General features: G+C 35.4%; 1 protein-coding gene across 11 annotated transcripts in view; it reads left to right on the top strand.

Moving 5' to 3' along the window:
- KLF12 (Kruppel like factor 12) overlaps positions 1–24,817 on the top strand; it is a 408,906-nt gene that overhangs the window by 266,901 nt on the left and 117,188 nt on the right. For all 11 annotated transcript variants that reach the window (XM_045588701.1, XM_036455691.2, XM_045588699.1 and 8 more), the window contains one exon: positions 7,766–8,312. In XM_045588701.1, coding sequence (XP_045444657.1) covers positions 7,766–8,312 — 547 coding nt within the window. The remainder of the gene's footprint in view (positions 1–7,765; positions 8,313–24,817) is intronic.

Genomic DNA, 24,817 nt, shown 5'->3' with positions numbered 1-24,817 from the left:
CTTTTTGACACGTGTTTTAATGATACTACTTTTTAAAAAAAATCTCATTTGACCAGGTGAATAAGATTTAAGTGATTTAATATCTTGAACACAATGTTCTTATCTAGCAAGTGTGTGATTCAGTATTCACTGATTATACTAATATTATGATATTATTTATTCGTTAAATATGTATGTATTTACATAAAACATGTAACCATTATGTTCATGTCCAAACTGCTTGTCAGTATTTTCATTAGGGAATATCTGCTATTAATGCATAAACAGAATCCCCTCTATCTTCCACCACTATATAGAAGAATCCTTCTTAACCTCATACTCCCGTGCACATGCCAAACCAGTTTCAGATTTGTGGTCAACTGTAAACATAGATCCTGATTGTTTTGCATAAATAATATGATTCATGAAAGCCTGGGAAATAAATAGGTAATGGAAAAACGTAATAACTAGGAAAGAAGGAAAATTTGGAATAAATTTATGTGTGTGCTGAACCCTTTTTTAAGGCTAGCATTTTAGTTCACTTATGAAAGCATAGAAAATATATGAGCACAAAGAGTCCATTATGTTAAGCATATGTTCTGAATTTTCTCAAAGAATCAAATATTTCTTAAACTAACACTTGAGAGATTAATAGAAAGCAATTGAATTAAATATTCAAAATAACTTCCCCTTACATGTAATAGATAACTCATTCAGTACTTTCAAAATCAAATTCCAGATTGTCAATGTAGCATATTTCTACTCGTTTCCTTTTATTGTTTCTCTGTGCTTTTAGAGCAGCTATATTTTATCTCTTATTCTATCTCTCGTTCTTTAGTATACTTGGCTTTAATTTTTTTTCTTGGCAGTTTTCTAAATTCACACTTAATCGACATTGATTTTTAAGAGTTTGCCCTTGAACATGTAAAGAATAAAAGCCACTGGGCTGAAAACAAGGTAAATGATGACTATGAGGGCCCGGCCCATGCAAGACCAATCTTGAAAAATAGGTTTTCCTTTTTAGTAAAATAAAACAATATAGTGGAATGTGAAGTGCAAGCTCTATTCACAAATGAGTTTTCTGTGACATTTATACTTAAGAGCAAAAATAGTCAAAGTTGTGGGTTGCTTGCTTTAAGCCATGTGCTCATATCTTGATACTTTCATTTACTAACATGGGAAAAGAAGGCATGAAAACTAAGGTATGTACCTATTGTGCATTTCCTATAAAGAAAGGAATTCAGCTCTTTAAAATGTGTATCTCCACTTAAAATAGTGGCATATAACTTAAATGTTCAAATGATCACAAGATACAGAATCCTAGATTTAGTTTCTTTCATTTTTTTATGTGCAATGCACACTTAAGTTTCTTTAAGCACCTCCAATAAAAAACGACATGTTCGATTACTCACAAATTCAAATAATGAAACTTATATAAACCAGTTTTCTGAGACACACACACACACACACACACACACAAAAAAAAACAAAAACCACAAATATTGTTTTGCTTTTTTCATCCCACAATAAGACTGTTGAAGAATGAGCAGCATCCCAAAGCAATCGTTGTAATATATTTATATAGTGTTATAAAGGATACAAACTGAACTATGGATTGATAAAAGTTATTTATATCGTGGCATCAAGAATTCAGGCCAGCTAATTAAAGTGTATTCCATCAACTGTTCCATGATCATTCTGTGGACCAATCTAATGAAGCTCAAAAATACAGATACCAATTAAATAGTTTCAGATTATTTTTTTTCTATACTTTAAGAGAAATTGTGTTGTGGAATCTAAAAATGCTCACAATACTCCTACTTGTTCAGCTACTTTTGTAATATGTTTGGCAAACACTGTACCTCTATGTGGCTGAATAATCCTGCATCAGAATATATCTTACTGTAAGTTCAGTAAATGTATAATTTCTGAGAGTCACAGTAATGGATTAGGTTGTGTTTGGAATTTTTAGTTCTGAAAGGGGAAACTCTGGTGCTTCCTTCTTGCTGTTCTCACTATTACTTAAAAGCACTTACTGCCTTTAATTCAATCTTTACAACAATTTTATGAGTTTGGAATTAATATTACTCTTTTTGAAGTGGATAAACTCAAACCTAGAGAATTTTAATGATGATACCAACATTGCCAGCAAATAAATGAAATTTAAGTCCTTTGTATCTAAATCAAATTTTCTTTCTATCATAGCCACATGACAGGCTTATAAAAAAAGGATTCTTGAAATAGTCAAGCCAGGAGTCATGTAATGTTAGGCAAACCACTTTACAGTCTGTTCTAAAAACTGCTGTGAAATTATATCTCAAAATTTATTAAGGATAACATTAAACATTTATTTAAATGCTGGCTGACTGGCTGGCTGAAGAGATGAATGGATGAATTGTTAGATAGTTGTAGACTTCCCGTTTGTGGGTGTGAGTGTGTCTATACGTACATACACCACTTCTCTAAAAATCCCTGGTGCCATTAATTTAAACACAAGCTTATAAATCTTGTGCAACAATTAGCAGGATATTGTCTAACCATGACTACCCATAGTCTCTGAAGGACTGTCCAGAGATATGGAAGTGTTGGACATTTATTTTTTCTTTTTTTAAGATTTCCTTGTGATTAAAATATATGACTAGTGTAAAAAATGCTTTTTATTCAGCTGATACTAGTGGGTGACTGTGGGAAACATATCCAATACTCTGGGTACTAACACATAGGAGGTTTTTAGATTTACTTTTACATACACTCAACAAAATGCCAAGAGGTGAAGCTATATTTTACATGTTTTTTCAGGAAAATGATTATGTGATTAGAAAAACACATGTGTAAACTCCAGATCACTAAAGGAATATGTTCATAGAATATTATAAATAATATTTATTTTGTGAATAAAAGTGGCTTTAAGACTTTTGGCAAAAGTGATAGTGTGACAAAATAATCTTGTTTCTATTTATCTTTAGGTTTTCATGCACATGTTTTTATGAAGTATACTAGCGGCCTGGTGCATGAAATTTGTGCACAGGAGGTAGGAGGTTCTCTCAGCCCAGCCTGCACTCTCTCCAATCAGACATCTCTCTTTCAATCTGGGACCACTGGCTTCTAACAATTCACCTCTCTGCCTTCCTGATTGCCCCTAACTGCCTTGGCCTGATTGTCCCTAACCCCTCTGCCTGCCTGCCTGATCACCCCTAACTGCCCTCCCCTGCTGGCCAATTTGGTTCTGATTGGTCGGTTCCTATGCCAGTCTGTGTGAAAAGCTCTGCCTCCTAGGCAGCCATTGGCTCTTCACAGCTCACCCAGGTTTGGTTCTGATTGGTCAGCTTCTATGCCAGTCAGCATCTCTGGATGTATCTCCAGGCCTGATCAGAGAGGTAGGGCTGATCAGCAGCAACCAAGGTGGCCTGGAGAAAAACAGAGGCATGGCTGCTGGCAAAGCCCAGAGAGAGAGTGGCAACAGCTGATCAACAGCTGCCACAGCGACCGTGGATCAGACACTGCATCTCTCTGTGGGCCTTTCTCCAGGACTGATCCTAAGCCCCCTGGGCAGTCAGTGCTGGGTCCCTGTGCCCACACCAGTGGCAGTCAGTGCTGGGTCTCCCCAGCAACCCAGCACTGACTGTAGGACTGACATTGGTGTTCAGTTGAGCCTTTCATCATTTTGGATGTTATGGACCCTGAGTTTTTATATATTAGAATTGTTATGTTTACTCTGATGCGCTTTTGTGTGTATTTACACAATTATTTCTTGACATGTTATATAAAATTTTACTTGTAGACCCTTTTAAGTGATACATAATATTTTGAAAAATGAAATTGCTCTCATTCTCTTTGACAAAAATCCAGTCTTTTCTTACAATCTCCATGTCTTTAAAGGTGCAGGGTTTTTTCCCCAGATATATTGAATTTAGTGTTGAATCATGTCCTCCACACCAGAATGATAAACAGCTAAAAATCAGCTAAAATTACTATTCTCAGGCAAAACTCTTAATGAGCTTTAAAACAAACAACAAAGCAACCAAGTTTAGTTGACACTAGAAAGTCAGTGATGTATCAAGAATTGCCCAGTTAATCACAAAGGGAAAATTTGAGAATGGAACCCTTTATTTGTTCTTTTTACAGAAGTTTCTCTTCCTCAATGTGCTACAGTTTACAACTTTTCTTATTTGTGGTCTTCTCAGTGCCTCTATCCCTTAGTTTTCTGATAATATACCCATATCTTTTCTCACTTTCTCAAATATGTACCGTCCTTTTACTCAACTGTTAAAGGGAAGCTCTATGTGCCTCTCTTTCAGTGTTTTCCTGTGGTTTCTCTCAGCTTTTGTTCTTTCTTGGTTGTCTCCTACGCTCCCCATCACTTCACTGCAGCCACACATTCATGGATTCAAACCTCAGAACCGGTCCATTTCAGTGTTCCACTTTCAGAAGAAAAGAATTGAATTCCTAATACTGACTTCCGGACTAAGTCACTCAGGTCTTTGCTCTTTCCTAAAAGGAAGAGCAAGAGTATGCCATAGCTGTTTTGAAACCATATTTCCGCAGGATTGCTGGTTTACGTATGTGTATGTGCAGTCTAAAGCTGGGATTGGGGGTGGCTTTGCCTTTCATGTTTTCACTGTAGAAGCGATTAGTGTGGACAGTGAGGATATGCTATAATGTCAACACTGCATACAGATGAATGGTACAATAAGGATTTTGTCCTCTTTATACTGATGAGGCGTTGTTTTTGGACATGCTGGCTGCATTTCAGTTGCTACATATGTAAAAGGAACCAGCATGTGCCACTGTGATGTTTATGCTTATATATTCATGCATAATGTGTCCAAGGTTCCACATAAGACAATCTGTAGTTCAAAGGTTTGGTGTATCCTTCCTAATTTTTATGAGCATTTTGTATATTTTGGCATAAGCTCATACAAAAGCCATGTAATTCTCGAGTTTTTGAAAGCTCCAATTAGTTATTAATGTACAGTTTTCATAGCTTTATAATATATACAACAGAATAAAAGAAACACTCTTCTAGTATTGTAAAATTGCTTTAAAGAGTAAATATTTTTCCTATTGAGAGACTAAGCAGCTACCTTCAAAAGGTGGACTCCTATTCATAATCTGGGGGATTCTAAGCCAGTTACAAAGCTCAGGGAAGTTTGGTCACCTTCGGTATTGTCATAATTTGCTAAAGAAGTCTTTTGTTTACTTTTTAAAATGTTTCTACAATAGTGAATTACGTCTCTGCCCTTGGTTTGTAAATCTATATAGGAAGCTTGTGTGTAAGTATTGTAGATACTGGAGGAGAATAATGTGTGATGAAAGTGGTCACTATTTCCAAAATTAGAATTTTGAAATGTCTTAATACAGTACAAAGAGAAAATTTAATTAAGACTATGTCTGAAGTCAAAAAGTATTTGATAACATAGGTTAAATGACAAACTTTATAATTATAATGATAGATCATTTGCAGTGTTTTAGGAAAGCAACCTTTCATAAAATAACAGGGTTTCTATGTGGCTATAACATACTAATGAGAAACATAATGTTCTACAAAGTAATTAGGTGATAATGCTGGGAACCAATTAAAAAATGTTGTGGTTAGAAAACTGGTTAATGATAACTTTTTATAAAAGTAGTTGTTTATGGTTTTATATTTTTTTGTTTGTTTATTGATGTCAAAGAAGATTAAAACTTATTTCTCAGTTTCAGCACACAAATGAAAACTTGTTATTTAGAATTTCATGCAGGAAATATTTTGGGTGATTCATTTTGTATATTTTCTAATTTTATCATTCTATAGGGTCAGTAACCATGTTATCTTAGAAGAAAAAATAACCCAATAACAAAAAAAACAAAAACACTTCATCAATTAATTTCCCATTTTAGCTGATCTGGTGCAATTGTTGACTTTTGAGTAGTTGAATATAAGAATAAATGATACTAGTATTAATGTCCAGGAATAAAATGCTGCGTCCATTAGTCTGGGTAAAATCTTTCTTAGAGTCTTTATTATTATTAGTAGTAGTATTACTATTATTATTAAAATTTGCTCATCATCAATTAATTTCCCATTTTAGCTGATCTGGTGCAATTGTTGACTTTTTTTCTTTTCTCCTTGTTGCAAGATAAAATTCCCTTACACTAATGCCTATTAAATGTTCTGAATAGAGTTATAATTTATATTCTATAAAGGAAAATTTTAAGAAATATATTTCATTCCTTTAAGTGTTCAAGTTTGGTAGAGAATAGCAAACCAAAATATTTTACAATGAAATGTACCAATTTCATATAATTTTAGGCATTGTTGTTCTGATACCATATGATTTTAGACATTGTTGTTTTGATACCATAATGAAGCTGAAAAAGAGTTTTTGGTTTTCATATAATAGAACAATAATATCTATACTAGCCTGCTCAAGTTAGATTTAAACTCTCTGTTAAGGCTGACACATGCCAAGTGAATTCTTGAGCCATTATGGGCCTCAGAAGTAGGCATCCAGTAAATACTTGTTGAATTTATGAGTAGTTGAATATAAGAATAAATGATACTAGTATTAATGTCCAGGAATAAAATGCTGCATCCATTAGTCTGGGTAAAATCTTTCTTAGAGTCTTTATTAGTAGTAGTAGTAGTATTACTATTATTATTAAAATTTGCTCGTTGAAACTTAAAAGAATGAGCCCAGCCCATGTGGGTCAGTTGGTTGTCAGCCTGTACACCGTAAGTTTGTGGGTTCGATTCCTGGTCAGGGCACATGTTTGATCCCTGGTTGGGGTATATATGAGAGTCAGCCCATTGATGTTTCTCTCTGACATCCCTCCATCTCCTTCCTTTCCTCCCTCCCTCCCTCCTTCCTTCCTTCCCTCCCTCTTCCTTTTTATCCTTTCCTCTCTCTCAAATCAATAAAAACATTAAAAAAAACATTAAAAGAATAACATTGAATTTGGTCAAATTATTATAATAATCTTAAATTAAACAAGACAGTCATAGACAATTTAAAATTTCCAGAAAAAAACTGTTTTCCCTGAGATTATTATTTTCTAATAGGCATATTATAGTAGTTGTGTAAATTATTTTGAGAAAAAAATGTTGTTGTCACTAAGTTAAGTTACAATCTAATTGTTAGAAATGGTTTGTATTAATGCTCACGAGAAGTGTACGGTATATTTTTTAGCAAACATGAAAGTTTTTCCAGTATCATTGCCAGGTAACATTATGCCTCCAGATTATGACAATGTTGGATAAGTGTTAGATTATAAAATCATAGAACCTAGAGCTGGAATGATGTTTCAGGTTATCTAATCAGAAATCCATTCGTTTATAACTGAGGAAATTGAGACTCATAAATGAAGGGTGGGTAAAACCAACAAAATGAATGTTTTTAAATAAATAGGTTGTATTTGAAGTTTTAAGTAGGTAATGCTTTACATACTGAACTTGCCTTTTAGAATATTTTCTGAAAAATGATGTTCACTGTTAGGTTCCTATGTCCTCCTTCCTTCTCTATAACACACTTATTTCACTGGATTTTAGTAGCTCTGCCTGTCTCTCCCAACAGGATGGAAGTGTCTTTATAGCAGAGGCCTGAGTTACTCTGTCTAGTGCTTTTGTACCCTCAATTTTAATCATAATTGGCACAGCACAATCCTTGAAAAATTTGGGGAACGGATTAATGTCTCATAGCAATAAGAAAATTAACAATCATTCCAGTAAAAAAAAAAAAAAAATCTTGCACCTATTAAAATGTATGACCATCAAAGATAAATGTGTGTTCCATTTTTCTCCCCACAGTCTCCAAACGCCCACAACTACCCCGATATGGAAGCTGTTCCTCTGTTGTTAAATAATGTGAAAGGGGAGCCCCCGGAGGACTCGTTATCTGTAGATCACTTCCAGACACAAACTGAGCCAGTGGACTTGTCTATCAACAAAGCCAGGACCTCCCCCACAGCCGTGTCATCCTCCCCAGTTTCCATGACAGCATCCGCCTCCTCGCCTTCCTCAACGTCAACCTCTTCATCGTCTTCTAGTCGCCCAGCCTCCTCCCCAACTGTTATAACATCAGTATCTTCAGCATCATCTTCGTCTACAGTATTAACTCCTGGGCCCCTTGTTGCCTCAGCATCTGGTGTAGGAGGCCAGCAGTTTTTGCACATTATCCATCCTGTACCACCGTCAAGTCCTATGAATTTGCAGTCTAACAAACTGAGTCACGTTCACCGCATCCCCGTGGTGGTACAGTCGGTGCCTGTTGTCTACACAGCCGTGCGATCACCTGGAAATGTGAACAACACTATTGTAGTGCCGCTTTTGGAGGATGGGAGAAGTCATGGCAAAGGTAAGGGACACAAGTGAAGCCTCGATTTGTTTCAGCACTAGAGGTAACTCTTCTTTTATTCAGTGAGCAAAGCCTAAATCACATGCGATACACTATACCCAACCGAGTTGTGTGTCCAGCACAATGCCACTGAGAGCAGGAACTAAACTCAGTTTTATATAGGTATGCAATTCAGTTTTACTAACTACGGTATGTTTTATGTATCAAGTCATTTAATGTCAGAATTCAAATATTTAAATTTGCAAAATAACATTTACCTTCAAATCCCCAGTTGGAAAGGACAATCTATAGAGTAACTGCTTGTAAGTATAAATGCATAAATCTCTCATAGAAGTTACCCATTGAGAAATTTTTAAAAGGTGAATCACGATGTTTCTTCTTGCAATTCTTTAGACTGGAACTTACTTGGATGACAGTGACATAAAATGCTATGAAGTTGTAATGCTTGAAATATGATCATTCGCTTTTAAGTAACTTGTATGTTAAGTGGCCATTAAAATAATTTTAAAGTTAGGTGTCTGGCTACAAAATTGTAGCTTGAGTTCTTATCTTTATACTAGTAGCCCTGTGCATGAATCCATGTGCCAGTAGCTCACTAGTAGTAGTCCACTGCTGCCCTCCAGTAGCTCTCTGCCCACTGCCCCCCCCTCCTGTAACTCCCTCTGCCTCCCTGCTCTCCCTCATAACTTGCTGTCCTGCCCCCTCCTGTAACTCTCCATTACCTGCTTGTAGCTCACTGCTCCACCCTCCTGCTGATCAGTGGTCCAATTATTATGCTTCATGGCATAACGACCATTTGCACGTTACATCTTTATAATATATGATATGTCTTAAGTTATTATTTTAAATGGCAGGATAACTCAGTATGATGGAAATACTTCAACATACAATATTAATATTCCCTCTGGGGGTTTAGAAGGCAGGAAGACACTTTGCTACATGAATTTAATAATATCTAGTTAGTTAACTACATAGGATAGCATGAAGTTATTTATCTAATTCTAAGTTCCCTTTTCCCACAATTTATTAGAAGAAACTTGTAATAGCTTCATGTTTGGGATTTCTCTTTTTCCCTTCCCAGGAATCTAAAAAGTAAGCCACCCTTCTATAGAAATGTAAAGTGCCTATGATCATTGATTCATTCCCTTTTAAACTAAATACTAATGTATATATTTTATCTTCATAACACTGACATGATGATGGATTAAGACTTTATGTTGTATTTTTGCGTTGAATGCCACATTAGTATTGAGGCCTATACTTAAAAGATGATTGATGAATACATAAAACATTGCCTTCTCATAAACGCTAGTAAACCTGGATATTTAGGCTGTTAGGTAAGGCCGGCTTCAATGCATAGGAATAACATTGGATTGTGTACTTAGAGAAAGTTTTGCAGACATATACTACAGAACTGTGCATTCACTTTTGGCAAGTTAGTGTTTGAGAGTACTGCTAGGAATTTTTTCATGGCACATGAAATACAGTTTACCTTCACAGTCTGGCCAAGTGAAAAATCTCATGACTCACAGCAATCAGAGATTTTAGGTTGCAATCTTGAGAAGTATACTGTACTTACTGACAATTTCCCTTTTGTGCTTTTATGAGCAAAGGCCAGGAACTAGTTCCACCATCATCTTCGTGAATAGCTAGAAATTAGTCGGCATACTCATTAGTCAACAGAGCCAAATATCAACAGTACAACGATTGAAATTTCTTTTGAGAGACAAATTTTTTAAACTTAAACTATATAGGTAGGTATATTGTTATTAATTTAATTAGGGTACTCCTAAGTTGGCCTTTGCTAAAAACTCAAGGGGCCAAACAGCTGCATGTGGATTGTGAGCCACAGTTTGCCAACCAGGGAGCTAGACGAAAAAGAGGGAGTAGGGGAGCCTTTTTATGGAGTTTAGTTAATCTGAACCCTCTTTGATATTACTAATACTTTTGAACAAAATGAGCTAATAGATTTAAATAATAACATAAATGATGACACATCAGGTATTTCTTATCTATATAATAATAGCCTAAGCAACTTTTATAGTGGAACAACCAGAATGACCAGTTGCTATGATGTGCATTGACCACCAGGGGGCAGACACTCAATGCAGGAGCTGTCCCCTGGAGGTCACTGCGCTAACGAGCAGCAAGCAGGCAGGCAGTAAGGAGGGAGGGGTCCTGGACATCCCCCAAGGGGTCCCAGACATCCCCCAAGGGGTCCCAGACTGCAAAATGGCTCAGGCCAGGCTAAGGGACCCCTTCCAACCCAGTGCATGAATTTTGTGCACCAGGCCTTTAGTCTTTTATAATTATAGATTTTTCCACATTGTATTTTGGACTTTATTTTATCCCAACTTATTCCATATCCGTTAAAACTGTCCAATTCCTTCTGTTGTTTTTTATTTTTAAAAATTAAAGTTACATTCAATATTATTTTGTATTAGTTTCAGGATTACAACACAGTAATTATAGAAGTTATATAATTTTTTTAAGAATTAAAAATTAGCAAATGACAAAAATATAATCCTGCATGTTACATTATTTTATATATGTGTGTATGTGTATACCATAGAACATAGAATGCAATCTTTGTCTGGTACTATTTAAGGGGAATATTACTTTTATTCTGAAATTGATTGATTTTAACATTATTCATGACTTCTTTATAATTTTGGTGCACTAATGAAGGAAAATAAAGAGATATCTCTTTCCTTTACCATTATCATTTTTTATAGGAGAGATTATTTTTATTTAAAGTGTATTATAAAGTATATTGCCAAAATGCCAAAATTTAATTTTCTGGAAAATATATCTTTGCAGAAAACTTTATTAAAATTCAGGGTGTAATTTGTTCTCTACATGCATATATTTGTTAGTTATATTCAGTGTTGTTTACTCAAAAGTTTTCTTATATAAAAAATAAATATGTAACCATAAACACACTGGTCTGTGATGTGGGCATTAGGTACATGAGATTTTGAATCAAGATGGTATGAGTTAGAATTCTGGGCATCTCATTTATAGCTTTGGATTTAGGAAAGTTATATAGTCTCACTAATCTTTCTTTTTAGTGATAAAATGGGATTAAAAACATGATCGTTTTTTGAAGATTCTTAGAAAGATTAAACAAGAGCTCATGTGTAAATGTCTAGCATTAATCAGCTATCCATACATGTTTGCAGTTATTCATAATTATTATCTTCCCTATCAAACACAAAAAACAATAATGTTCAGAATGTTTTTCTCTAATTTGTAAAAACAGAAAGTTGGAGGAAATAAAAACTTCCTGAATTTTAAAATGAAAAACTGCCCCCGAGAAGTTGGTACAGAAATGCCTCTCAAAGTTTTTACTACAACAAAGTATAAGGGATGAGAGTTTAGTATAAGAAATTGTCTGGAAACACCCCATATTTTCTGTTTTTATTAGTTGATATTAAGTTTTTACAATCGCCGTATTCTACAAATATTGCTATCGTATTTTGTTAGTGTTTTATTGTTTAACTGATTAATTAGATGATGGTAAAAGTGTCTAGTGGAGGAAGTCTGCCTACCTCCCAAAATAAATAAAGGAAAGAGTATTTCAGTAGTTCCTTAAGTCTTTATTTTGCACATATGCAGTTGGGCTTTAGACCAGCAATAAAATGCCTGAGTGATAAAGGGATCCCCTATTTCCATTCCCACGTAGGACTTGTGTATTTGGTATGGGTGAGCAAAAGAAAATATAACAAAGGAGTTGAATTTTCAAAATGCTGATAATGGAAAATAGAAAACTAACTCCGAAAAATGTCACTGATTATACTGGCTAATAATTTCTAAAGTTGGTATGACATATGTGGTCTCTGGTAGAGAAGTAAGTTCTGTATGTCACATTATACAAAGGACTTTTGATAGGCACATTAATGTCTAAAATAACATAGCTTATGGATTGAATAATTTGTTATTCAAGCACTTATTGAGCATCTATCCTGTATTAGGCATTTTATTGGCACCAGGATACAGTGTTGAACAAAACAGATGCCTTTTCTATCTGAATGTTTATAGTCTACTAGCAGATATCAACATAAAATGGAAAATCATACAAATAACTGGTAATTGTAGACAGAATTGGATGAAAACATAGACTAGCCACGGATTTTCCCAGGACAGAGTTTAATTATAATTGCAGATATAGAAAGTTGTATTTGACAACAGTATTTTCACAGAGGGGGTTATATATGATTGGGGGAAATGTTTTTACTGTGATGCTTGGAAGGTGTGGTTAGGTTTTGGGGATGTGGGGTAAAACTTCCACATGGATATGTTTGACTAACAACAAAAGGATATGAATTGAGAACAGAACCTCAGCCTAGCTATGTATTTAAAGAATGTTGATCTAAAGAATGGCAAATTGTGCTAAAACTGGTTTGGCTCAGTGGATAGAGCGTTGGCCTGTAGACTGAAGGGTTCCAGGTTCTATTCCAGTCAAGAGCATGTACCTTGATTGCGGGCACATCTCCGGTACAGGGTGTGCAGGAGGCAGCTGGTAGATGTCTCTCTCTCATTAATGTTTCTAGCTCTCTATCTCTCTCCCTGCCTCTCTGTAAAAAATCAATAATATATATTAAAAAAAAAAAGAATGGCAAGTTGGGCTTTAAATGTAATAATTGATAAGAAGAAAAACAGCATGATGTTTTGGAAGAAAAACAGCATGATGTCAACAAGCACAATTTAGACTAGAGTTGTATGAAGGAAGATGTCATAGAACGCCTACCAAGAAAGACTTTTTTTTTTTTTCTTGATACCAAAAGGATGTAATAGTAGCCCCTCAGAGCTCAGAGTGATAGTGCTGAGAAGTGGAATGCTCTCCATGTGGAAGGAACAACCAGTAGACTGGTCTGGCCCAAGTTTTGTTACTAGGTAACCTGAGACATGTTATTTATAAACAAGACCCTGAGGGGTTATTATTTTTACCTTATGAAGGAATTTCAGTCCAGCCCGGGGAAGTATTTGGTAGTTTTCACAGAATTTCATTACCTTTTACAGATTTACTACATGAAAACATAGAGGGCCTTACATCACAAGCAAAGTTGTTCTTGTTTTATTCTTGCCTTAATGGGAGAATGGGAGTCTTTAGGAATTCCCATCCTCCCTCTCTTCCTTTCTGTGATCTGCTAGTGAGAAAGAGGAAGAGTGCTGAAGAGAATGCAAGTGAAGAGAATGTTTCTAGGAGGGAGCCATCAATTATATCAAAAGCTGCTATGGGCCAAGTAAAGTAAGGACTAAGAATTGAGCACTGGGTGGGTGGGGTGGGGATGGCTGGACAAAGACTGACTGATGTGAATGTGTCAGATGGGAGGTGAGAGAGGGGAGTCTGAAAATCTAGACCAGTGGTTGGCAAACTCATTAGTCAACAGAGCCAAATATCAATAGTACAACGATTGAAATTTCTTTTTCTTAATTTTTTTTTCTTTATTGGTTAAGGTAATACATATGTGTCCTTGTTCCCCCATTACCCCCCACCTCCCTTTCATGCCCCCACCTGCCTGTTGTCTGTGTCCATTGATTAGGCTTATATGCATGCGTATAAGTCCTTAGGTTGATCTCTCCCCTTTACCCCACTGTCCCCTACCTTCCCTGAGGTTTGATGTTCTGATTGATGTTTTTATGTCTCTGGATCTATTTTTGTTCATCAGCTTATGTTGTTCACTATATTACACAAATGAGTGAGATCATGTGATATTTATCTTTCTCTGTCTGGCTTATTTCACTTAGCATAATGCTCTCCATCTCCAAATTTCGTTTGAGAGCCGAATTTTTTAAACTTCAACTTCTTCTTAATGTCACTTCTTCAAAATAGATTTGCCCACGCCGTGGTATTTAGTGGAAGAGCCACACAAGGGGCCAAAGAAGCGCATGTGGCTCATGAGCCGCAGTTTGCTGACCACGAGTCTAGACAGCTCTTTGGAGTATTTTTGCTGGAAAGAGTTGTGGAGAAATGAATGGTAGCTGGGGAAACTTTTAAGCTCTCAAGGGAAGGATTTTAAATGCGGGGGGTGTAAAAATAAAAAAAAAATAAAAAAAGAGGAGGATAATATAGCATATTTTGTATTCTGTCAAGAATAATCCAGTAGATAATTGAAAATGGTTAATTCTAGAGAGGAAAGAATTGTAGAAGCAAAGTCCTTAATTGCACGTTAGTTGCTTATACTGTGGAAGTAAGCTGCATCTTGTAGTAGTTAACTCATATTCTAAAATAATTTTGTTGGATTGACAAATATTTAGAAAAATCAAAGAAAATGTGAAGACAGAAGCTAATCTATTGTAGAAACAATGAAAAGCAAACAGAAATTCAGTAAAATTTGGTTTCCATTGAGAATTATAAGAATGATATCAGACTTAATATAACTATGAGATCAAACATTTCTCATTTATCACCTACTGGAATATATAGAATTCATTCAAAACAAAAGATTAACCCAAAATAATTTATATTTGTTCTTCAAAGACATTTTTACATTGGAGTTTTAATAGATACCACATTTGGGAAATTCAAAGTACTTAAAGGCCAATATTATAACAGTCTGTGAACAATCCAAATAAAGAGCTAACAAAACAAAACAAAACAAAACAAAAAAAAAGGGACTTATATCTTCCCTACCATCTCTGAGCTAGTTCTGTCTTTATGTAGCAGGAGGAACAGGTATTATTTATTATCTTGATGCCCAGAAATGAGACTTGATCAAAGGAGTGATTGAGTGATGGTTTTGAAACAGTCAGAACTGAAAAGTCCGGTGCATCCACCTGGGTATATCACTGTTGCTCAATTTCTTCTGATCGCTGTCCCATTCTTTTTTATTAGTTTATGCATATGATATGTTATTTTCCCCATTATTGCTTCCTCCTTAGCCCCCCAAACCCATCACCTGACTGTCCACATGACTGTAATCAAATAGGTTACCTGGAGGGATGAGCTCAGCTCCAGATTCCTCTCATGGGAATGCAACCCCAGAAGCCCACGGAAATGCAAACCAAAACATTGATTGTATTAAGACATTTTATTGTAATGGTATCATACTTGACAAATAACTTATGGTTGTAAGTGCATTATTCCTGACTGAAGACATTTATGTGATTAGGTTCTTGAGTATAAATTATATTTTTTCCAAAATATCTGACAATAGTATATGGATACTGTTGTCTGTAAACCAGCCCCACTTGGGCATGGCTTTGGTCATCTCCTTTAAAAGAATGTTGTTTCCTTAGTATATTTAGATGAAGTGATGAAGAATCCTCCAAAAATATACTCTTATTTTCAAGGCATTCATTCAGGAGTTTCCAAGGGATGTGGCCATGAGCAAATCTGTAATACTCACTCCCGTTTTCTTCCTCCACACTGTTAAATTTCTCGGCGGCCTAGAGGAAGGAGCCACATGTGTGGTTTTAGTCCTGTGCCATTTATATTCGTGAGGAAATATGGTTATGGTAGTGATTGCTGCACAGCTGCTTGGACTTAGCTCCTGACCATTGAATACTACTGTAGTTTTTGCTCCCATGAAACTTCCCATTTCAGGTCTAAATTTGTTTCAGCAGTTTTCTTCTGCTCTTAGGTTTCCCATTTGATAGTAACGATGTTTTATTGAACACCCTAATTCATTTTGTCACTGACTTGCTGCTTCTGTCTACCTTATACATGACTGTCCTCTTCTAGTTCACCATTCACTGGTATCCTGGTGTTCTCTGTCTGTATGTCTAGAATAGTCCGGGGCAGCTGGCCTGTGCTTATGGGTTACGGTTATCTTTGCTTCTTGAGTGACTGAACTATCTCAGCTTCCTTTGGTAAATGTATTCTTATACTTATGCTTAAGTATGATAACTACTAGATATAGATTCATATTTTAATTCTGAATTTGATTCTTATCAACTGTCCATCTTGTTATGTTATTTTATTTTTTTAATGTTGTTTAGCAGGATGTGGGACTGGGAAATAGCTGATTTTTTGGTTTATTCTTTTTAAAAGTAGACTTTGGTAGGACTTCAGTGTACCTCTATCATTATAAAACAAAGACAGGAACTTGTTAAATAGTGAGGAAGACAGCCGGTATTTTTGAAAATTTGAATTTTAAATAGGAGTTCAGAAATTTTATTTTATGCAGATACACTAATCATTTGTTTTTTTTACCTGATTTTCAACATAGAGTGGAAACACCTGTATGTAGGTTTTTACTTCTGAGCATGCATAAGAATTTAAATAGAGACCACCAAAATAGCTTCTTATGCTCTTGTCTATCTGAGATATCCACAGTCTATCGATTCTTCTGCTTCATTTGGCATAGACTGGTTTAGTTCTAGGATTTAATAATAATAAGTGGCTCAGAGAGGAGACAGAAATTGTCTACAATTTTCTAGAAGAATTAGCAGAAAAGAGAAAGCACTAGGTAAGCTCCTTGGAAACTGTAAAATGTCCAGGAGTGAGTGTGATTGCCCCCCCCACCCCATACAGTTAAAGAGTAAATAAAAGTACAAAAGCAAAAAGAAAAGGATGGCCCCCAAAGAGGACCCACATTAAGAAAGTAATATCTACCACATTAGTAGGAAAATATTACTTAAGGAAATGAAAGTCCAGACAAGAAACAAATCCATTTATTCAATCGAGTAGCTAAAGCAGGAGGTTAATAAAGTGAATTTCTTTAAAGTGATAACCTATGACACCATTTTTATTTTGTTAGGGCAAGTTTCTCCTACAGTAAAAAATTCATGTTTACACAAATACATGCTTAAATGAAATATGTAACTAATATAGCATTCTAAGATAGTGGTTTCTATATTCATTTTTACAACACTTGAAAAGTTTTCTCTGATAATATTTAAGGCATTGAACATTACATATTGGATTTTGAAATATAATATATTGTGTTTCCTTTATAGTTTCATTTATTATTAATATGTTGTTTCTCTCCTGAAATAATATTCTACTCAAATATAAAGCCTCAAATGATAAAGGTACTATTATGCTACAAGGAAACTCTTATTTTAAATACTAGATTGCAGGTATTTATAGGATTACTTTGAGGATATTTGTATATATATATATATATACACACACACACACACTTTGGAGTATGGAAGATAAGTACACACACCTATATTTAGTAAATGGGTATTTTACCCAATAACTTTTCATACCTGGAAGGAACAAATAAAAGAAAGACGAATATAAGATCCAAGAATGAAACTTAGTCTTAGAATCATTGCCAGCACTGTTTTTATTGGCTTTTTAATTATTTACAACTCTCTGGCTGTGATATCTGTTTCCTATTTTTTTCTTATTCCCTTAATAATAGCTGTTACTGTTCTCTCAGCTCTTTCTCTCTGGTTATTTTCCCATTTTTATTACAAATTTTTAATGTTTATTTTCCACTTTTAAGGGAGAATTTGATTAACTGGCACTCTTCTTTGTATTCTTTAGAAAAGAACAAGTTGATAGTTATCTATGCAATAAATAAAAGAACAGGTACTAATTTACAGAGTAATAATCACATACTCTATTTTTCCTCCAGCCACCTTTATGTAGGCGACATGAGACTTTGATCACTGGCCAATTATATGTTATTCATGACCAGGTGGCTTCATTTGCCTTTTTATTCCATTAATTAGTTCATTTATTCAACAAATGTTTTACAACTGATGATATGACCAAGAATATTGACTACTGTGAGCTATGATGATTAAAAAAAAAACAAAAAACCACTCCTCTTAAAACCAACTTTAGTGTATAAGACACTAAAACAATATTGTTTACCCTGTGGGTTATTTTTCCTGTGAGTGAGTCTTGAAATCAATTTAGTAGTTCATAATCAGCAGTTTGAAATAAATTAAATAGAATGAGGTAGATTAAAAAATATCTAATAGTATCTTCCAAATAAGACTGTATTATGAAACTTCTGTGCAACACCCTATTTATATATATGCAGATAGATACTGTGAGAGTGTGTGTGTGTGTGTGTGTATGTGTGTATGTGTGTATGCTGAGTCATATTGAAACTTATATTTCTTACTATCGCTCCTGTCCAGAAAGTTTGAAAGAGACTGTACTGTAGTTCTCTGACCTTTCACTTCTCCTCTTTTCTCTATCCTCTTTTTTGAATTTTAATGTTTTTCAATTATAGTTTATGCTCGGTATTATTCTGAATTAGTTTCAGATGTACAGCAAGTGGTTAGAAAACCCTATTCTTCACAGTAGTCACTCCCACTGCTTCAAGTCTCCACCTGGCTCCATTCATATCTATCACAATGTTATTGACCATTCTCTCTATGCTGCACTTTACATCCCTGAAACTGTTTTGTAACTACCAATTTGTACTGCTTAATTCCTTCACCTTTTCACTGAGCCCCCCAAGCCTCTTGTCCTCTGACAACTGCCAGTCTGTTCTTTGTATCTATGAGTCTGTTTCTATATTGTTTATTTTGTTCATTAGATTCCACTCATGAGAGAAATCCTATGGTATTTGTCTTTCTCTGTCTGACTTATTTCACTTAGCATAATAGCCTTTGTGCCTATCTATGCCTCCTCTTTTCTACTCCTCCTGCTCAAAGTACCCTTCTTGGTTGTTCCACCTTCTTTTCTCTGCCCTGTCACTCTCCATCTTCCTTCCATTTCTTTCTCCTCCCAATTGTCCTTCTCTATCTCCCTCCAACCTCCGCCATTCTGACTTTTCTACCGAATCTTGATTCTTCTTTCTTTTCCTCATCTAACCAAATCACCTACCTCAGAAGTAATTATTATGGAACTAAATGATACATATTAAAATCACAACACTTTCTACTGCCATCTATGGGTAGAATTTTAAAGCAATGCAAATTGCAAGTGGAAGAACTCTATATATTATTTATTCTGTGATTGTTCCTGGATTTTTCCAGTTAACTTAAAGTTGGTTGTCAGAGAGTACAATGAATATGCCCTTTTTAAATAAAACATGAACCTGAACTTGAAACATAACTTATTTTCTGTATATCTGTGTGGACTTGTTTTGTTTGTGTGTGTTTTTTTGTAACTATGTATTGGATAAATAGAAGCATAGAATACCAGCTTGTGAACTACTAATAAGTTTTGTTGATGCTATAGAAAAAAAAACACATAAAGAAAAGGAAGAGTTATGTCTTGGGACAGCAAAGAACTCAGGAAGACAGAAAATAGGAGAATTTGGTGAAACTGAGATGACTGGGAAGAGCTCTTGGAGAATTCATCAGAGAACCACCTTCTCTATAGTTGGGGGCTTAGGAATAGCTCAGTAGAAACAGAGTAGAACTAGAAAGATAATCCCATGGTAGGTATATGGGTTTCTTGGGGAGAGAAAAACCTATTGAGTCTTGGGTGACCTACAATAAGCATAGACTCCTCTGTTGTCAAAAACCTGGTTGCTTATATAATGTGGTTTAAGTTATAAACCCTCACTCCGAGGGTAGAATAGGTTAATGACTCCCCAAATCTATCCAAGCCTCCTTAGCTACTGTTTCTTCATTGCACTGTGCCCAACACTAGTAAGTGCTCAATAAGTTATTTATTGAATGAAGGGATGAATGAACAAAGAATTAATAAATGTAGGCATTATATATACTGTCTATTAATATATACTAGATGCCCAATGCATGGATTTATGCACTGGGGGGGGGGGGTCCCTCAGCCTGGCCTGCACCCTCTCACAATACGGAACCCCTTGGGGGATTTAGTAATGCAGGAAGAGGCAGGCAGCCAGAAAGGAGCCTGGGCCAGGCATGTAGCTCCAGTTCCCACTCATCCTGCCCTGCTGTTCCTGCCACCACTCGTAGCACTGCTGTAGGAGCAAGAAAGGATCCCATCACCACAGCTATGCTGGCCAGCCTTGTGTGCGTGTGTTTTGTAACTATATATCAGGGCTTCTCACAGCCTCATAGTCAGGCTCCTATCACTATTCCATTCCAATTTGTTGTCATTCCACCAATCTGGCATCTGGTATCCTTAGGTCAGCTGAGTGGTTCTCCCACTGTGGAAGCGCACTAACCACTAATGCAACTCCTACATTGAAGGTGTTCCCCCTGGTGGTCAGTGCTCGTCATAGCAACTGGTCTAACGATAGACTGGTCTAATGGTGAACCCATCACTTAGGGTTTTTTATGCATACATATATATTTTTAATCCTCACCCGAGGATATTTTTCCCATTGCTTTTTAGAGAAAGTACAATGGAGGGGGAGGGAGAGAGAAATATTGATGTGAGAGTGACACATCAATCAATTGCCTCTTGCATGAGCCCAGACCAGGACCTAGGATCTAACCTGCAACCCAGGTATGTGCCCTTGACCAGGAATGGAACCCGCAACCCTTCTGTGCACAAGCTGATGCTCTAACTACTGATCACATGGTCAGGATGGTACAATGTTTTGTTTGAGATGCCTAGAAATGCTTTGCCTGGTGATGGTCTATTGTCCTAAGCCCTAGCCATAAAAAAGGCTTCCCTTGTATGCTGAAGTAGAAGCAGCAACGACATAAAATGATAACCATCAGGGCTCCTCACAGCCTCATAGTCAGGTTCCTATCACTATTCCATTCCAATTTGTTGTCATTCCACCAATTAGATCTCCTGACCCAGCCACTGTTTCCATAGATTTTCGTAATGACAAATCTACCTTTGTCATGTGCATTACTTTTCCTGGAAGGCCTTTCTTTTTTCTAGAAAGGTATACACCAAATTGTAAACTAATTTATTTCATATATATATATATATATATATATATATATATATATACACACACACACACACACACACACACACACATTTATATCCTCTTAGTTCAATATATCTTGCTCAAGTCTAATATATGTTATATGTAATTATAATCATAGCTATCATTACTGCCTTTCTCATTGTCTGGCACACAATAAACAATAAGTGTTTATTTAGGTTTTAATAGTTTCTGGAATTGAACCCCTGTGGGTGAAAACTATTTTTATGGCTTCCAAATGGTCATAGTGAAAAGATATTGCTGTATGAAAATTATAGTCGGTTCTAATTTATTCTTTTAGTCTCAGGTAAAATATTTTACCATGAAACTAGGATAAATAATGCCTTTGATTGGACACAAACAATTAATAGTGTTTGGTAGGTTTCTTATGTGATTGTAATGCCAATTTCACTCCCCAGTCAGGCTGAAACAAATTACACCTCTTACCGCACTGCAGTTAACTGTGTCAGCATCGGTATTATAAAATCTCAATAAAACCTGAAAACTGTAGAGTATGGATAATCCCACTATAAATTGTAATAAAAATTACCCCTCCAGACTCTATATTCTCTCCATTAAGTTCATAGACACTGTCTCTTTGTACATAAAGTTTTATGAAATAAATTGACCAGATCTCCTGTCTTTACCAGAAAGCAAGCTGTTTTGATTTAAAAACTGATAAAGGTACAATCAGTTTTTGATGTTCACAGTGCATTTAAAAAAAAAAACAACACATAAATTTCATATAATGAACCTTAAGTAGAAGGAAAATGCTACTTTTATTTGCACTATGCAGTGAACGCCTCTTTGTGAGAAGAATAAAATGACATATTTACTTTCGTGGGCCCATTTGTTGCAGCCATAAAACAATGATTTGATTTCCTTCCACAGATCTCAAATCTTAAAGGTATATTAGGCAGACCCAGGCACAAGTCTAAAACTGCTTTGTCTGATTGTTTCAAACCTTGTGTGTTTAGAAGGAATTGTCAGTTTCATGATTGTATTTTTGTCTCTTCTGTGTTAAAACCAGGCCACTCCTGATGGCCTCTGTCAGAGGTGATGTTTTAAATCAGCCCTCTGTAAACACAGAACCTTTTTAAACAGAGGAAACCTCCTAGAGACCTAGGTTGTAAATCCCCAACTAACATGGATTAAGCCCTGGAGGAAGTCATCTGTTATAATGAAGGTAGAGGAGGTGGCATTCAGGGTGAAAGTTAAAGAATCATAAGGCTTTGCTACTCAGAGTAGGTGGGGGTATTGCAGACCAGGCAAAGAGTCAACAAGGAGGGCGGAGAATGAAGGGTACATAAAAATGAAGAACGGTGTACTTTTACTGAATTGTAGGTTATAGTGCACTTACACATTGCATAGGGTATAAAACACCTATTGCATGCATGATATATACTATGAATTACATGTAGGACAGGATCTGAGTTCTTCCTCTGAAAGAGAAAGCCTTTGAAATCTTGGTTGTAATGTGCTCTTGACATTCTTTGTGCATATGATTTTCCAGCTGTGCATAGAAATGACCAAGAACAAATAAATGAGAATACTTCTCAATTTTTATATTTTTTACTTAGGTCCCCTAAAATGTTCTCTCAATAGATTTTTCTGTCTTCCCAGTAGCCACAAAAATTTGTAGCATTTCATGTTCTGTAGTAAAATAAAATAGATCTGACTTTTGTATCCCCAATTTTGTACCCCCTGAGGTTCTTATATGTCAACTCCCTGTCCAAATCAGAAAACTGCCTTTATCCATAGATACACTGAGGTGAAAACATGACAGCCAACAAGGAAGGTGTCAAAATTATTATTAAAATAACAACTTGAAAAATCCCAGCAAGATCTTCTGAGACTGGAGTAAATAGGCTTAAACGGTTCTTCAGTCCTTGGAGATAATACTTTATTACAGCATAATAATTGTTTTGAAATCATGACCATTCATAATGACAGAAAGGGTAAATTATGCTCAGTCTATTTGAGGTAAGCAACCAAGTATGTAATCAATCTTATGAAGATATTTATTAAGAATTTTTTCAATAATTAACCTGTATTGAATGCAATATGTCCTTTGTGCTTTGCATACATTATCTGAAAATCTAACATATGTAAGACTTAATGTATGGGTATTACTGCTTGTGTTTTACATATTAGAAAATGAAGACTCATGTAACTTCCTCTACTCCTTATAAGATCACAGCTTATTAGTGGTAGAGACATGAATAAAATCAAAACTTTTTAATACTTTCATGCCATTTTGCTAAACTTGGACTTATTGCTTTAAAATATATGCCTTAGTTTTCTAGAGAATTTGTCAGTATTAAATAGCCCAGTTCCATATTCTCTCAATAAGACACATTGTATTTTTACATCATTTAAGTTTTTTGTGAAGGTTAAAATTTGTTACAAGTGAAATCTACTATACACAGGAAGCTTAGAGTTGTGAGTACGTGAAAGTTTATTCTTGTATTATTTCTTGTGTTATTTTTCATACGAACAACTGTAAACCTACTTTTACCCTACATGGTATATATTATCACACACACATACATGTATATGAATAGCATAAAGTAATTTTATGTTGTTAAGTATTAGCTTCATGGTACCATGTTATGTATTTTCATTTTTCCATTACCTCACAGTATTAAAACAACAGCCTTGAGCTGTGGGTTAACATTTCTAGGTTTAGGGAAATTTTGTCAAAGTGTGGTTCACTGAATTTCAGAGATTGGCATCTGTGTCATTTTTAGACATATCTGGTTCCTGCCTGGAGCTCTCTTGAGCACAGAATTGGTTAGACAGACCTATACAACAGCCACATCGGTTCAGTCTTGCCTCATTCTGGCGGTGATTGCTTTCTGAAAAACAAAAAGGGAAAACCACAAAACAAAAATAGAGCCAGCATTTATTACTACTGTTTTCATTACATTTATTTTTCTTAGATTAATGAGTTCAATAAAATTCTGAGCACTAGCCAATAGCTAATAATCATTATAACATTACAGTTTTAAAATTATCTTAGCTAATATGAGCAGATGTTCTGAAATGCCTTTTTCAAAATTGGAAAATAAATTCCATAAACTATGTGCTTTTGGTTACAGAGAATAGCTTCATGGTAAAATCTGACATTTTTCAGTTTTTCTTCAGTCTCATATAGTATGTTTTCTGTTTTTATAGCTCCCTTACTATTACATTGTTTGTCAAAGAGTAAAGGGCCTTGTATGGTGTTTATAATTGATTGGTATCATGATGTGTGGTAGCAAGTATTTTCCAACACATTCTTCAAGTCCTGGTTATAATGGAACAAAATCCATTTATATCTAACCAATGAAAACTGCAGGTAAGGCACTGCTTAGTGGTATTGGTATGCCCATTGGTGTAATCTACACTAATCAAGGTACTACAACCTCCAGTGATGTGTTTTATCTCATCCACTTTGCAACTATGACAAATATTGAGGCCTGTCTCTTTCCTTCTTTGTCCAATTGTGATCAAGTTTTATGTTAATCACCATAATAAACCTCTTATATTTAAAAGTAAACTCCCTTTTGACTGTAATTTAAACTAGGTATTTTTAGTTGTTTTTTTAATTTTTTACAAAATATCCTCACACAAGGAAATTTTTTCCCCATTCATTTTTACAGTAGAAGGGAGGGAGAGAGGGAACTGGGATCGAGCCTGAAACCCAGGTATTTGCCCTTGACCTAGAATCAAATCCAAAACCTTTTGGTATGCAAGCCAATGCTCTAACCACTTAGAAACACCAGC

This window comes from Pipistrellus kuhlii, unplaced genomic scaffold (genome assembly GCF_014108245.1).
Source record: "Pipistrellus kuhlii isolate mPipKuh1 unplaced genomic scaffold, mPipKuh1.p scaffold_m20_p_3, whole genome shotgun sequence".
Taxonomy (NCBI): Eukaryota; Metazoa; Chordata; class Mammalia; order Chiroptera; family Vespertilionidae; genus Pipistrellus; species Pipistrellus kuhlii.
The sequence above is the reverse complement of the archived record's forward strand: the minus strand, read 5'-3'. Positions and strand labels throughout refer to the sequence as shown.